The 14,283-nt window shown below is 36.3% G+C and overlaps 1 protein-coding gene across 1 annotated transcript; it reads right to left on the bottom strand.

Annotated features, from left to right (window-relative positions):
* Positions 1-1,986: 1,986 nt before the first annotated feature.
* On the bottom strand, positions 1,987-9,564 carry LOC107903861 (VAN3-binding protein). The gene is made up of 9 exons (XM_041074283.1): positions 9,360-9,564; positions 9,162-9,239; positions 8,964-9,032; positions 8,493-8,850; positions 4,652-4,658; positions 2,895-3,055; positions 2,724-2,773; positions 2,538-2,586; positions 1,987-2,410 (listed from the first exon to the last, which is right to left on the bottom strand). The coding sequence occupies exons 1-9, from the start codon at positions 9,537-9,539 to the stop codon at positions 2,190-2,192; spliced, it is 1,173 nt and encodes a 390-aa protein (XP_040930217.1). The 5' UTR covers positions 9,540-9,564; the 3' UTR covers positions 1,987-2,189.
* Between the last annotated feature and the right edge of the window lie 4,719 nt (positions 9,565-14,283).

Here is a 14,283-nt window from a genome sequence, read left to right on the forward strand (position 1 = left end):
CATGGAACAACATCAAACATACCTTGGTTTGGCAAACCACCATAGCCGATTTTCTCAAGCTCTTCCCCTTCCTTTCTTTCCTCTATTCGGCCAAAGATGTTCAAGAATGAACACTTTTTTTTTTGTTTTCTTTCTTCAATTCACGGCAATGGGGGGGGAACATGGATGAGACAATTTTTTTCATCATCATTTACCTTTCCATCATTATTTTATTACCCATACTCCTTATTTTATTTTTCCTAACATAAATCACTAACATAACATGTTTATGACATGTTTTGCCCATCACCCTTTGTCATGGCCGGCCACTAGTAATTAAATGGGGGAAATTGACATGCAAGTCCACCCCTTTGATTACATGCACTAATAGATCTTTATAGATTAACCTATCACATTTCAAAAGTGTCACACATAAGTCCTATTGACTAAATTCACATGCAATTTACTAAATCGAAGCTTAAAACTTTCACACATTCATAATCACATATTTTAGACAATAAATATCATATTCAAATAATTTGGTGACTCGGTTTACCGGTCCCGAAACCGCTTTCCGACTAGGGTCACTTTAAGGCTGTCACAGTATCACCTTAAATTGATTTAATTTGAATCGATTAGATAGGAATAAATTTTTTTTTAAAATTTACATGGAACTTGAATTCTATTTATTTTAAGAATATTTTTTATTATTTAAATTTATATATAAAATATTTTTAAACATTGAAACAAAATGAAGGGTTTTTTTTTATAGAATCAAATCGATTTGGTTTTTTTTATAGAATCAAATCGATTTTGACAAATAAAAGTTAAATATGTTAAATTTGAGCTTGACCATAAACAATTAATAATTATTTGTCATGTTAATTATATTGTGGGATATTACTGGGTGTCTCGAACAATTGGTATTAGAGCCACGGTATAGCAATGTTATGTTAGTATACTCTGTGATTGAAATATTGTTTGATCTTGCAATTAAAAAAATATTGGAGATTATCTGTGGTTTTGTAGTTACTTGATGTAATAGCCCGTTTTTGGGTCAAATCGAAACAGTGGTTTCAAGACCACAAATCTGAAGTAGAAATATTTATTTTATTATTTCTTTAAGTTCTACAACATAATAGAATAATTGTGTGAAAATTTTGTTTAGAAATTTTATCGATTGAGTGCTCAATTTGTCTAGAAGGACTAAATTGCAATAGGTCCAAAACTTGAATTCTATAAGTTAAAGATGTCTAATTGTCATGAAATTCTAAATTAGAGGTCCTTAAATGGTAATTAGACCATTATACTTCATAATGGACAAAAAATGGACTAGTTAGTTTAATTAGGATATATTTATTAATTTACATAAATAACCTTGTATTTTAACATTAAAATCACCTAATTCATGTCCATAAATGTCCACTCATAATTACAATGGTCTAGTTACAACATAAATCCCTTAACAATTTAATTCCATAGCTAATAGATACCTTTAACTATTAGAACTCTACTTTTGCGCATTTTACGATTTAGTCTTTTTTACTTAATTAAGCATGCAAACATTAAAATTTCTTAACGAAAATTTTATACGACATTGCTAACTTACTGTAGATATTAAAATAATAAAATAAATATTTTCACGTTGAATTTGTTGTCCCGAAACTACTATTCTAATTTTACTAAAAACGGGTTGTTACATGAACTTTTACAATTTAGTGTTTGAGCATTAATTAACTATTTTCTCGATTAAAGTACATAACCGAACTTCAATATATTTTCTTAATAAGTTCATTAATTTTTATTTCATCCGATCTTAATTTACTTAAATAAATTTCTAAAACTATATTTTCTGACACTGCTTAAAATCGGATGGTTACAATATTTTTATTTGATGAAATCTCATCATCAAATATAATCTGACTTACATGTCATAAATTTCAGTTGAAAAGTGAACTATGATTCACAGTGCAACCACAGCAGGGCTAACATAAAATATAAATATATATTTGTAATTAATTAGCAGAATAGATCTAAAGGGCCGAGACGATTACAAACAAGATTTGACAATTCTTGTAACCATCAACTTGAATAAGTGTCCGATAATCTAACAACAAATTCCTTATGATTGTCCAACAAGAGTTATTCCAAAGTAAATCAATATACAATGATATTACAGATGCAGCACATGACCAAGAAGCACAGTAACTTCAGTTTTTGCAGAGCTGAAGATCATATTTGGTAAGAGAAGTGGAAACCATAAGCATGTGATAAATGGTTGTAGACCATGTCTTATAAAGCTGGTAATCATCTACCATGTCAAGTTTAACCATTCCCGAATTTGTCGTCAAGACGACTACGTAACATGTGTCAGTAGTCTCATCAGCTGCAGGATCTCTATACAACTCAGCATGCAGGCCCAGTATAATGCCTGAATTAATGAATTCATGTGACTTAAATTAAAAAAAAAAAGCTTTTTTAGTTAAATAATTATGGAGTACTTTTTGAAAAGAAAAAAAGAGGGGGAGGACTGGAAATGATAAAATTATGAGCCTCACGTTCTTTCTTGCTTTTCAACAGGCTTAGCTTCCTTAGTTTAATAATAACCTGCAAAGCATTATTAGGAATGAAAACTTGATTATGACCTTGGTTACCAGCTAGTTGTAATGAATAAATATTTGCACGCCAAGAAAGCATTTAATTTATTGTTAATTACCAAAGTGGAGGCTTCAGCACTATCTCACCTTTGAATCACCATTGAGGTCTATGGAGGCCCATCTAACCATGTATTTCGCTGTTCAGAATCAAACCTCCAAATACGTAAATTATTTTCTCAAATCCAATATAGCAGTGTCCAGTTACCGATTGCTTATATTGTTTTAGAGAAGTGGAAAAAAAAAAAACAGTCTACTAACCATCTGGTGTTTCTACACCAAGCTCAGCACCCTTTGCTAGCATTGACCTGCATTTATCAAACTCAAATGGAAGATCGTTGCTGTTCTCAAATGGAAGCAGTGGGGCACTACCATTGTATCTGTTCTTGCATCCTGTTCTTGCTTTAAGGGTAGCAGCTCCTCTTAACGATACAACAGTTAAGTAAAGATTATGTTGAAGATTAAGTGCGGTTTACATTGTATAGCAACTAACTTCGCCATATATACATAGAAAAGAAGTTTTATGTATAATTAACAAGCATTCGCTGCAATGTAAGGTTTATTGTATTCTTAAGGACAGGATTCAAATTCAAACATAGAGATATCATTGTTGGAAGCTATAGTTATTGTTGGAGCAAGAGGCAGCAGCAGCAAGCTTCAGCAGAATGCTTGTGTAGCAAGTCTCGTGACTTGTAGAAGAAACAAAGCAGAAAACTCAAATGGATTTTGAAGCAAAACTAAAAATGGAGAGCATATGGATGAAAACTTGTTGAATTCATTCATTAAACTTCAAAAATGGCCCAAAGCCAATACATAAACAAGTTTACAATCTTGACAAAACAGTAGGTTGACCTAAACTTCACCTACTACCACTAATACACATGGTAACTTGTGCTAATTAGCTTGAACAAGTAAACAAAGCTGATTTATCAGCTCAATCAACATCAAAATTACATCAAGCATAAACCTAACATAGTTACAAAGCAACTAAGTTACATTACACTAACTTAAGATTACAAAATGAAACATAAACAGCTTGCTGACTAGGTAAACCAGCAGCTTCTGCATGTAGTGCCTTTGACAGTCTTGGTTGCTGCATGCTGACCATAACTTCAATACTCCTCCTTGGTTAGCATGTTGCAAACTCCCATATTAGCTCTCAGGTGTTGAAACTTGGAAACACTTAGTGCTTTTGTTAAAATATCAGCAATTTGCTCTTCAGATCTGCAATGTATCAGCTTAACAACATGAGCTTGTTCCATTTCTCGAACTGCATGAAGTTTGATGTTGAAGTGCTTGGTCCTTCCATGAAAAACAGGATTCTTTGCAATAGCAACTGCTGATTGGTTGTCACACATTATCTCAGTTGCTTCCTTTTGCTCATGATTGATATCTTTCAAAATTTTTCTAAGCCATATGGCTTGATTGACTGCTGCAGCAGCAGCCACATATTCTGCTTCTGCAGTCGATTGAGCCACTACTCCCTGCTTCTTTGAGCTCCAGCAAATCATAGCAGAGCCTATGTTGAATGCATAACCTGTAGTGCTCTTCATGTCATCCAAGGAACCAGCCCAATCACTGTCACAATATCCAACTAGCTTCAAGTTCTCAGCCTTGGTAAACTGCATTCCATAGGACAAAGTTCCTTTGATGTATCTTAGAACCCTTTTTGCAGCTCTAAAATGACTTTCATTTGAACAATGCATAAACCTCGAGAGTAGACTCACAGCATACATTATATCAGGTCTAGTAGCAGTCAAATACAACAAACATCCAACTAGACTTCGATAGGTTGTTTCACAAACCTTTTCATGCTTGTCTTGGCTCGAGAGTTTTTCTCCAACAGCAACTGGTGTGCTGGTTGCTTTGCAATTCTCCATTGAGAATTTGTTGAGAACCTTCATAGCAAAGGTCTTTTGACTTAGCCAAATCCCATTCTTAGCTTGGTTTACTTCCATGCCTAAGAAGTAAGACATCAATCCCAAGTCTGACATTTCAAAGTGCTGTTGCATTTTGACTTTAAAGCTGCTTAGCATCTCATGATCTCCTCCTGTCACCAGTAGGTCATCGACATATATTGAGACAATGAGCTGAGTTTCAGCACTAGTTGATTTAACATACAGAGTTGGCTCGCTGAGACTTCTTTCAAATCCTTGACTGGTCAGATAGCCATCTATTCTGCTATACCAGGCCCTTGGAGCCTGTTTCAAGCCATACAAGGCTTTATTGAGCTTGTACACCATTTCTTCCTTGCCAGACACCTTGAAACCTTGAGGTTGCTCCACATAAATCTCCTCTTCAAGGAATCCATTCAGAAATGCTGATTTTACATCAAGTTGGTGTATCAGCCACTGTTTTTGTGCTGCTAAGGCAACTAGCAGTCTGATAGTGTCTAGCCTGGCCACTGGTGCAAAGGTTTCCAGGTAGTCTGACCCATACCTTTGACTGAAACCTTTCACAACTAATCTAGCCTTTAACTTGTTTAGGCTACCATCAGCATTGTTCTTTACTCGATAAACCCATTTGACACCAATAATCTTCCTGTTTGTTGGTTTATCAACCAGACTCCAGGTCTGATTCTTTTCAATCATTCTGATTTCTTCAATCATTGCTTGCTTCCAGTCCTCCTGGTTTTCTGCTTCTTCAAAGCAACTTGGTTCAACAGTAGCCACTTGTGCTCTTTCATAAACATCAGCCAGTGATCGAGTGCCTCTGATTGGAACATCATCTACATCCATTTCAGGTGTGTTTTCATCATTTTCAACTTGGTCCACTGCGAGATCTTCAGCCACTGCCTCTGGTTCAGCCTTCTCCCAATTCCAGTGTCCTTTTTCATTGAAAACAACATCCCTGCTAACCAATATCTTGTTTGTAGCAAGTTCTAGGATTCTGTAGCCCTTCTTAACCAAGCTATAGCCGATCAGGATCCCTGCTTGAGCTCTTTTATCTAGCTTGCTTCTCTTCTCAGCTGGAACTTGTGTGTAGCACAGACAACCAAAGGTTCTGAGATGAGCCAGTGATGGCTTAAACCCAAACCAGGCTTCAAATGGAGTCTTTTCAACCAGAGCCTTGGTTGGGAGCCTGTTTTGGAGATAGACTGCTGTGTTAACAGCTTCAGCCCACAGAGTTTTGGGCAAATTCTTCTCAAACAGAAGACATCTTGCCATGTTCATCAAGCTTCTGTTTTTCCTTTCACTGACCCCATTCTGTTGGGGTGTATACACATTAGTCAACTGGTGTTTGATACCTGCTTCTTCACAGTAGGCTTGGAACTGAGCTGAGGTGTACTCAGTTCCATTATCTGACCTCACTGCTCTAAGTTTGCAACCAGACTCAGTTTCAACAGCAGCTTTATACTTCAGGAACACAGATGGAACTTCTGACTTCTGTTTTAGAAAATAAATCCAGCAGTATCTTGTTAAGTCATCAATAAATAAAATAAAGTACCTGCTTCCTTTGAAAGACTCAGTCTTCATTGGTCCACACACATCTGTATGCACAAGCTGGAGCTTCTCTGATGCTCTCCATGTTGTGCTTGTTGGAAATGGCAATCTTGCCAATTTTCCTTGCTGACATATCTCACAAACCTCATCATTCTTCACTGAATCGATGAAATTTTCTGCCAGACCTTCATTGACCATGCGGGCTATGGATTTGTAGTTTGCATGTCCAAGCCTCTGGTGCCAGAGTCTCGAGTCATCAGTGGAGGCTATGCAGGCTGAATGTGAGTCATTTGGCCAGTCTACTTCAAAACATTTATCAGTCATGGTGACTGTTATGAGATTTGATCCACTTGGATCAAAAATTTGACATTCTTTCTCCTTGAAAACAACTGAGTAACCTTTCTCAAGTAGTTGAGTTATACTGAGAAGGTTCCTATCAATTTCAGGTACCAAAAGTACATTTGAAATGATTTTGCCACCTGTGGAGGTATGGATCAGCACATCTCCTCTTCCTTCAGCATTGATTAACTGACCATTTCCAATTTTTACTTTGGTTTTGCAGGTTCTATCCAGGGTTTTGAAGATAGTTGCATCTGGTGACATGTGGTTTGTGCACCCACTATCTAGAAGCCAGCCCTTTGAACCCTTTTTCAGATTTGCTGCACATGACACAGCAAAAACATGTTCTTCTTGATCACTGCTTTCTTCAGCTACTCGAGCTTCTGCCTTTTGTTGCTGAGATTGATTCTGTCTTGGTTTGCTTCTATTCTTGCAAACTTTTTCAGCATGGCCTTTTTTCTTGCAGTGTTGGCATACTGCATCTGGTCTAAACCAGCATCTATCTTCTGGATGACCAGCTCTTTTACAATGTCTGCAGAGTTGGTCACTGCTCCTAGCAGCATCAGGCTTAGGCCTGTTTTTCCAGAACTTTTTGCCTTTATGAGTTTTGATGCTCGAGGCTTCTTTGGCTTGAAAAGCCCCTTCCTGGTGCTCCTCTTGTCTGCTGGCTCTTCTTTGCTCTTGTGCATACAAGGCATTGATTAACTCAGTTAAGGAGATAGTTGTCAAGTCCCTTGAGTCTTCGAGGGATGAAATTTTGGCTTCATACCTCTCTGGTAGAGTGGACATGACTTTCTCAACCATTCTAGCTTCACTGAATTGCTCTCCTAGGAGCCTTATGCTGTTTACAACAGCCATAATCCGATCTGAGTACTGCTTAACTGTTTCTTCCTCTTTCATTTTTAGATTTTCGAAATCCCTTCTCAAGTTGAGCAGCTGTTGTTGCCTTGTTTTCTCAGTCCCCTGAAATTCTTCTTTCAGCTTGTCCCAAGCCTCCTTTGGTGTTTCACAGGCCATGATCCTCATAAAGATCACATCTGTCACACAGTTCTGTATGCATGACATGGCCTTGTGCCTTTTTGTTCTTTCATCAGTGTGTTGCCTTATTTGAGCAACTGTTGGATTAGCTCGAAGAGGTGCTGGCTCAGCATCTGAGTTGACAACTTCCCATAGGTCGAATGCCTGCAGGTAAGTCCTCATCTTAACTGCCCAAATGTTGAAGCCCTCTCCATTGAAGACAGGTGGTGAAGCTGGTGAAAAACCTGATGATGCCATCGTTTTGATGTTGAACTACAACAGGTCCTCTAAGAATACGGCTCTAGATACCAATTGTTGGAGCAAGAGGCAGCAGCAGCAAGCTTCAGCAGAATGCTTGTGTAGCAAGTCTCGTGACTTGTAGAAGAAACAAAGCAGAAAACTCAAATGGATTTTGAAGCAAAACTAAAAATGGAGAGCATATGGATGAAAACTTGTTGAATTCATTCATTAAACTTCAAAAATGGCCCAAAGCCAATACATAAACAAGTTTACAATCTTGACAAAACAGTAGGTTGACCTAAACTTCACCTACTACCACTAATACACATGGTAACTTGTGCTAATTAGCTTGAACAAGTAAACAAAGCTGATTTATCAGCTCAATCAACATCAAAATTACATCAAGCATAAACCTAACATAGTTACAAAGCAACTAAGTTACATTACACTAACTTAAGATTACAAAATGAAACATAAACAGCTTGCTGACTAGGTAAACCAGCAGCTTCTGCATGTAGTGCCTTTGACAGTCTTGGTTGCTGCATGCTGACCATAACTTCAATAGTTATGAATCCTATAACAATTAGTCATGTACATACACCATGATATATATTTTGTATTTAAAATAACACATACTATGAAAGTTAACTGCGATGGATATCATTGCAAAAAGATCCGCAACTGCAAAATAATAATGGTAATGTCTCATTGCAGGTGCTATATAAATGTCTGCTTATATCCTTCATCTGCAAATATTTGATTCTTGTGCATATCATTTGTTGCCAAATGCTTCAGACATATCATATACATTTATACTCACAAGTATTAACTGCTGCAGTTAGTGTTAAGATCTCACTTGCAGTTGTACCACTCATGGTCGAAGCTATAACACTGCCGAGCTGCTCTTTCTTTGCCCCCATTGCTTCTGCCACTTTGGCGCATTGTGCCGCAACAAGAGCAGCTGCTGAGGCTACTGCCGCCTCCTTGGTTGGGCTACAATATTCCCTTTTGGAATTCTCGGCTGCAACTGCAGCCAGTGCTGCTGCTAAGCCTGCCACTGATATTGCTGCCTGCACTTCTGCTCTTTGTAATCTATCCTTTTCCTTTCCCTTTGCTTTCATCTCCTTCATCCATTTCTTGATTGAGATACCCTTGAAAGGGACTATCTTCCAGGGCATCTGAGAGCATATACACGAGGATTTATGGCAAAAATAAATTCTGAGTAGTATGATTCTTTCCCCCCTCCTCCACAAAATTAAACACCTATATAGATTGCATTGTAAACGCCTACCCATTTCTTTCGAAAACAGCTGTTGTAGTTCAGCTCTGGATGCATTGCTTGTTGCTTCCATATCCATGACTGAAGATAACATGAACAGTCAATAACTTCAGTTCAAGATAAGAAAATAATTAAGAAAAATAAGTATTTCTTTAACAAGGCCATTTCCAGTACGTAGCTTTTATGGAACATAATGATAGATTTAATTACCTTCACATCATCGGACTTCCATGGTGGCAAAGACGACTTGAAATCAGTAGCATCAATATTTGCGCTTTTCTCCGTATTCTGCCAGTCACAAAAACTTGAATTCAACTTTTTTTTTTCTGTACCGTAGACATGCAATATTTGCAGCAATCAAATATATATAAAAATATATATAACATCTTTTAGTATTTTGAAATTTACCGTAAAAGACAATGAGGTGTCACTCTCAAGGGCCTTGATTTGATTGTCTAAGACAACAATCGATTGATCACGCAGCTGAGGCTGCAGAGCTTGAACTGCAAAGTTGCACCAAGTACGCGACAGAAAATCCATGGTCTCCTGACATGCCTCAGAAGGCGATGGTTTGGAATTGAAATCCATGCAATTAGGGGTGAATATGTTAGGAGTGAGCTTAGCAGACTGATAATGAACCTCTCTTACTAATAGGAAAATATATAACGCCTAAATCAGCATCGATGAGCTTAATGCTATGATGTGGGGGTGGGGTTCACATGCCACTTTATATAATTACCGTAGGTGGGCTTTGATGAATTTTAACATATTAAAGTCAAATCAATCAAGTATATCTTATTATATGTGTACAGCTTGTTTGTGTCCACACTTGCTGACAGAATGGTTTATGAAAAAAAATATAAGGACAGACAGAGAGATGGGGTGTTATCGATGGAAAGGTTAACCAAATGTTGACATAAAAATACTCATTCAAGAGTTGCAATGCAAACAAAGGGACCTGCTTGGAATTATTCAGCGTTGAGACTTTCTCTTCTCTTCTCTTCTTTTCCTTTTCTTTTTATTTATTTATTTATACAACATTGAGTCTTCTTAATTGTATGTCTATGTTGCGAGATGGCCAAGTATGCAGTGACGAATACATTTGGCAGTCAACATATGGTGGATAGTTCAAGCTATAAGTAATCGGGCAGATAGTCCAACCATAAGTCATCTGGTGGACAGTTTGAAATTGCAAGAATGTTGGCGGACACTCCATATGTGGCAAGTAATAACAAGCTCACCAATGATCAAGCTACGCACTGTACGGTGAACTATGAAGTTGTTGATTAATTGGCGGATTGTGGATAGGTGGATTTTATCCACCAATTGCATGGAAATATTTTGGTTCATGCTGCACAAATTATGTTACGTGTACCTAATAAAAACCAATCTTAGTTGGTAGGATTTTTTTATGTGTTTAGGTGTAGATTGACTCAAATAAGCTTGTGTACAAATTAAGTTTTTATCTTTCAAGATTGCTTTTAGTGGGATTAGTTGAGTTTAGACATTAATCAACTAATATATATTGTATAATTTGTATTTGAAAACAAGAAGTACAAGGCGATGTCTGTGCCTACAAAGTGATGTTTCAAATGTGATTTTCACTAAGATTATGGCCTGTGAGACTCCCAAAGAAGCTTGGTATAAGCTAAATGAGGAGTTTCAAGGTTCAAACAAGACCAGGCAGCAACAACTCAATAATCTTAGAAGAGATTTTGAGAATTTGAAGATGAAGGAGGCCGAGTCAATGAAGCAATATGCAGATAAGATAATGGCAGTGGTTAATAATATCAGATTGCTAGGAGACCAGTTCAGTGATAATAGGGTGATTAATAAGGTTTTAACAACACTTCCTGAGAGGTATGAGTCAAAGATTTCCTCTATTGAAGATTCGAGAGACCTGACAACAATCTCACTACAAGAGTTGATTAATGTGTTTATGCTCAAGAACTGAGGAGAGCATTAAAACAAGAGGAGTGTGTTGAGGGAGCCTTTCAAGAAAGAGGTAAAGAAGGCTCGAGCTCCACAAATTACAAAGGAAAGAAGGTCTTGACAAATAAGAGAGAAAAGCCAAAGAGAGATGGGGGAAGGAAGAAGTATGTTCCATGTTCTCATAAGGATGGGTCGTTCAGAAAGGTTTTGTTGATTCAGACAGGATGTTAAGTGTAGTACCTGTAAGTAGCTTGGCCATTTAGAGAAAGTGTGCAAGAATAAAAGGCAACCACAGTAGTAACAGCCACGATAGCAAAATGCTCAGGCACAGGCAGCTGATGGAAGCCAAGCTTAGGAGGAACTCATGTTTATTGCCTCGTGCCTTGCTACATGTAACAACCCGTTTTTAGTCAAATTAGAACAGTAGTTTTGGGACCACAAATATGTGGTAAAAATAATCATTTTATTATTATTTTAATGTCTACAAGATGATAGTATGATTGTGTGAAAATTTCGTTAAGAAATTTTATCGTTTGAGTGTTCAATTAAATAAAAAAGACTAAATCGCGTAAAGTGTAAAACTTGAGTTCTATTAGCTAAAGGTGTCTAATAGCTATAGAAATTTAAAGTGGCCCTTATATGGTAATTAATTAACATATTTATAAATTTAGTCGACATTCTTGGACATCATTTAAGTGAATTTTAATGTTTAAGTTAAGGTTAAATTAGCAATTTGTGAAATAAGTTAAGTAAAAAATAAAGAAATCAATATTGTCATCTTTTAATCCATCTTCTTCCACCAAAAAATAAAAGGGAAAAACCTCCATGGATGCATGTTATGGTTCGGCTATTATAAGGCTTAATTGGTGAGTGATTTTGACTCGGTTTTTAATGATTTCTATGTTTTTGAGATCGTTGCAGCTTAGTCTAGCTAGCCCAGGGACTAATTTACAAAACTGTTAAAGGTTTAGGGTTTTTCCATTGATGAATATTTGTGTATTTTGATGTTTGATGATAGAAAATGTATGGTTGTTGTTAGATAACCAACATTTGTAAAGTGATTTTTGGTAAAATTGTCAATTAGGGATTAAATTGAGAAATTTGTAAATTTTGTGGTAGAACTGTGAAATAAATGAAAATATGGGCTGCTATGGGTCTATATGAAATTCGGCTAGCATGGGTAGGGATCTAATTGCACGAATTTGTATTTTTATGAAACAAGGACTAAATTGTAAAAATGTTGAAATATTAGGGGCAAAAGTGTAAAGTTTCCATAATGTGATTTTTGGACTAAATTGAATAGAATGAAAATTAAATAAGCTAAATTTGATTACATATAGATCAAGAAAAGCGAAGTTCGGATCTAGACTGGGGGAAAAAAATAAGATTTTGGACTAATCGACTCATTTCATCGTTTTTACATTTGAGGTAAGTTCATATGTTAATAAGCATTAATATAATAGTGTTTTAAATGCTTTATTATTGAATTATTTGTGAATACAACCTTACGAATATGTTCGACGACTATTCGGCAAATGTGAAATCCCGATTGAACCTTAGGAATAAATTAGGATACAAATGACATGTCATTAGGGGTTATGTGATTTGGGTGCTGGTCCATACGTCCTACTGATGGCTAAGTTATCTAACATGTGCTGCGAATTCTCGTCAGCTTGTGTGAGCAGCACCATGTGCCTACGTCATGACCACCAGCTTGTGTGTGCAGATCCGTTGATAGCTTGAGAGTGAGCATTATATTTGATATGAGATTGAGATAGCTTCGGCAATGTATTGACACTTAGGGTGCGAGATTCTTGAGTATCTGATAGTATTCCAAATGGTTCAACAAGTATATCAAGGATATGGATGAGTATGAGATTGATAAGTGTAACAATTCGTTTTTAGTCAAATCAGAACAGTGGTTTCGGGAACAAAAATCTGAAGTTGAAATTTTTATTTTATTATCATTTTAATGTTTACGGTATGAAAATATGATTGTGTGAAATTTTCGTTAAGAAAATTTATCATTTAAGCGCTTAATTTGATAAAAAGGACTAAATCGCGTAAAGTGTAAAACTTGTATTCTATTAGCTAAAGGTGTTTAATGGTTATAGAACCTTAAAGTTAAGGTCCTTATGTGGTAATTGGACCATTTATTAGATAGTGGATGATAATAGCTTGGCATAATTGAAATAATGAATTAATAATAAGGTTAATTTTGTAATTTGGTAATAAAGGTTAATTAAAATAAAACAAAATCATTTTATCACCTATTATCATCTTCTCCAACAGGTTGCTAGGGCAAAGGAAGCCATTTTTCTCCTTTACGTTTGGCCAATCTTCCTATTTCAATTGTAAGTTCATTTTTGTCCCGTTTTTAATGATTTCTACGTTTTTGAGATCGTTGCAGCTTAATCTAGTTAGCCCATGGATTATTTTGCAAAACTGTTAAAGATTTTGAATGTTGCCACTGATGAATAAGCATGAGTTTTGACGTTTCTTGATAGATTATGAATGCTTGTTGAAAGATATTGTAACACCCCATACTCGTACCCGAGACCGGGATAGGATACGAGGCATTACCGAAATTTTCAAAATAATTTCAATTAATTTATATCATTTAGTATTCATTTTCATATTTCATGTAACATTCTTTTCATATTATAATTCTTGTATCATATCAAATATTCTATCAGTTGAATCATTGGAGTTTCAATGGATTTTTCTACAGTACACTCAAAGCGTTCATTTCCATATTCCATCAATTCATATTCAGAAAAAACCCTTAGGACATTTAATCATCAAGCACTCTCTCAAGTCACATCTCATGTAACTGTAGTGGATCAAGATTACCTTTTCAGGTCAAATCCTACCCACCTTAAGTTATCATAAGGAATCATAAATCGTGTAATCGTAGCGAATCAAGATTACCTTTCCAGGTCAAATCCTATCCACCTTAGGTTACCATAATGAATCATATATCATGTAACCATAGCAAATCAAGATTACCTTTTCAGGTCAAATCCTATTCGCCTTAAGTTTCCGTAGTGAATATTCTTGAGAAGGCATTTGTTGTAACACCCCTTACCCGTACCCGAGGTCGGGATAAGGTACGAGGCGTTACCGGACAAACATACAAACATTAAACTAAAATACGGGCCATAAAATTTCATTCATATTTCAAAACGTTCATTTACTTACACAGAGTCCCTTATTTGAGTCTACAGAGCCCAAAACATACTTTAGAAAGGGTTCGGGACTAAACCGAGAACTTACGAAAATCTTGGAAATTTCATACTTTAAGGCTCCACACGCCCGTGTCCCAAAGTCGTATTCCATACACGTCTGAGACACATGGTCGTGTCTCTGCTTGTGTGGAATATACCTAGGCTATTTTCCA

The sequence above is a fragment of the Gossypium hirsutum genome, chromosome A08, assembly GCF_007990345.1.
Source record: "Gossypium hirsutum isolate 1008001.06 chromosome A08, Gossypium_hirsutum_v2.1, whole genome shotgun sequence".
Classification (NCBI taxonomy): Eukaryota; Viridiplantae; Streptophyta; class Magnoliopsida; order Malvales; family Malvaceae; genus Gossypium; species Gossypium hirsutum.

Excerpts from the sequence above, each read along its gene's own strand:
- LOC107903861 (XM_041074283.1), bottom strand. The coding sequence starts at position 9,539 with ATGGATTTCAATTCCAAACCATCGCCTTCTGAGGCATGTCAGGAGACC. Across the intron at positions 2,587-2,723 it reads ACCTCAATGGTGATTCAAAG|GTTATTATTAAACTAAGGAA; the intron begins GTGAGATAGTGC and ends AATGCTTTGCAG. Across the intron at positions 2,411-2,537 it reads GTTGAAAAGCAAGAAAGAAC|GCATTATACTGGGCCTGCAT; the intron begins GTGAGGCTCATA and ends TCATTAATTCAG.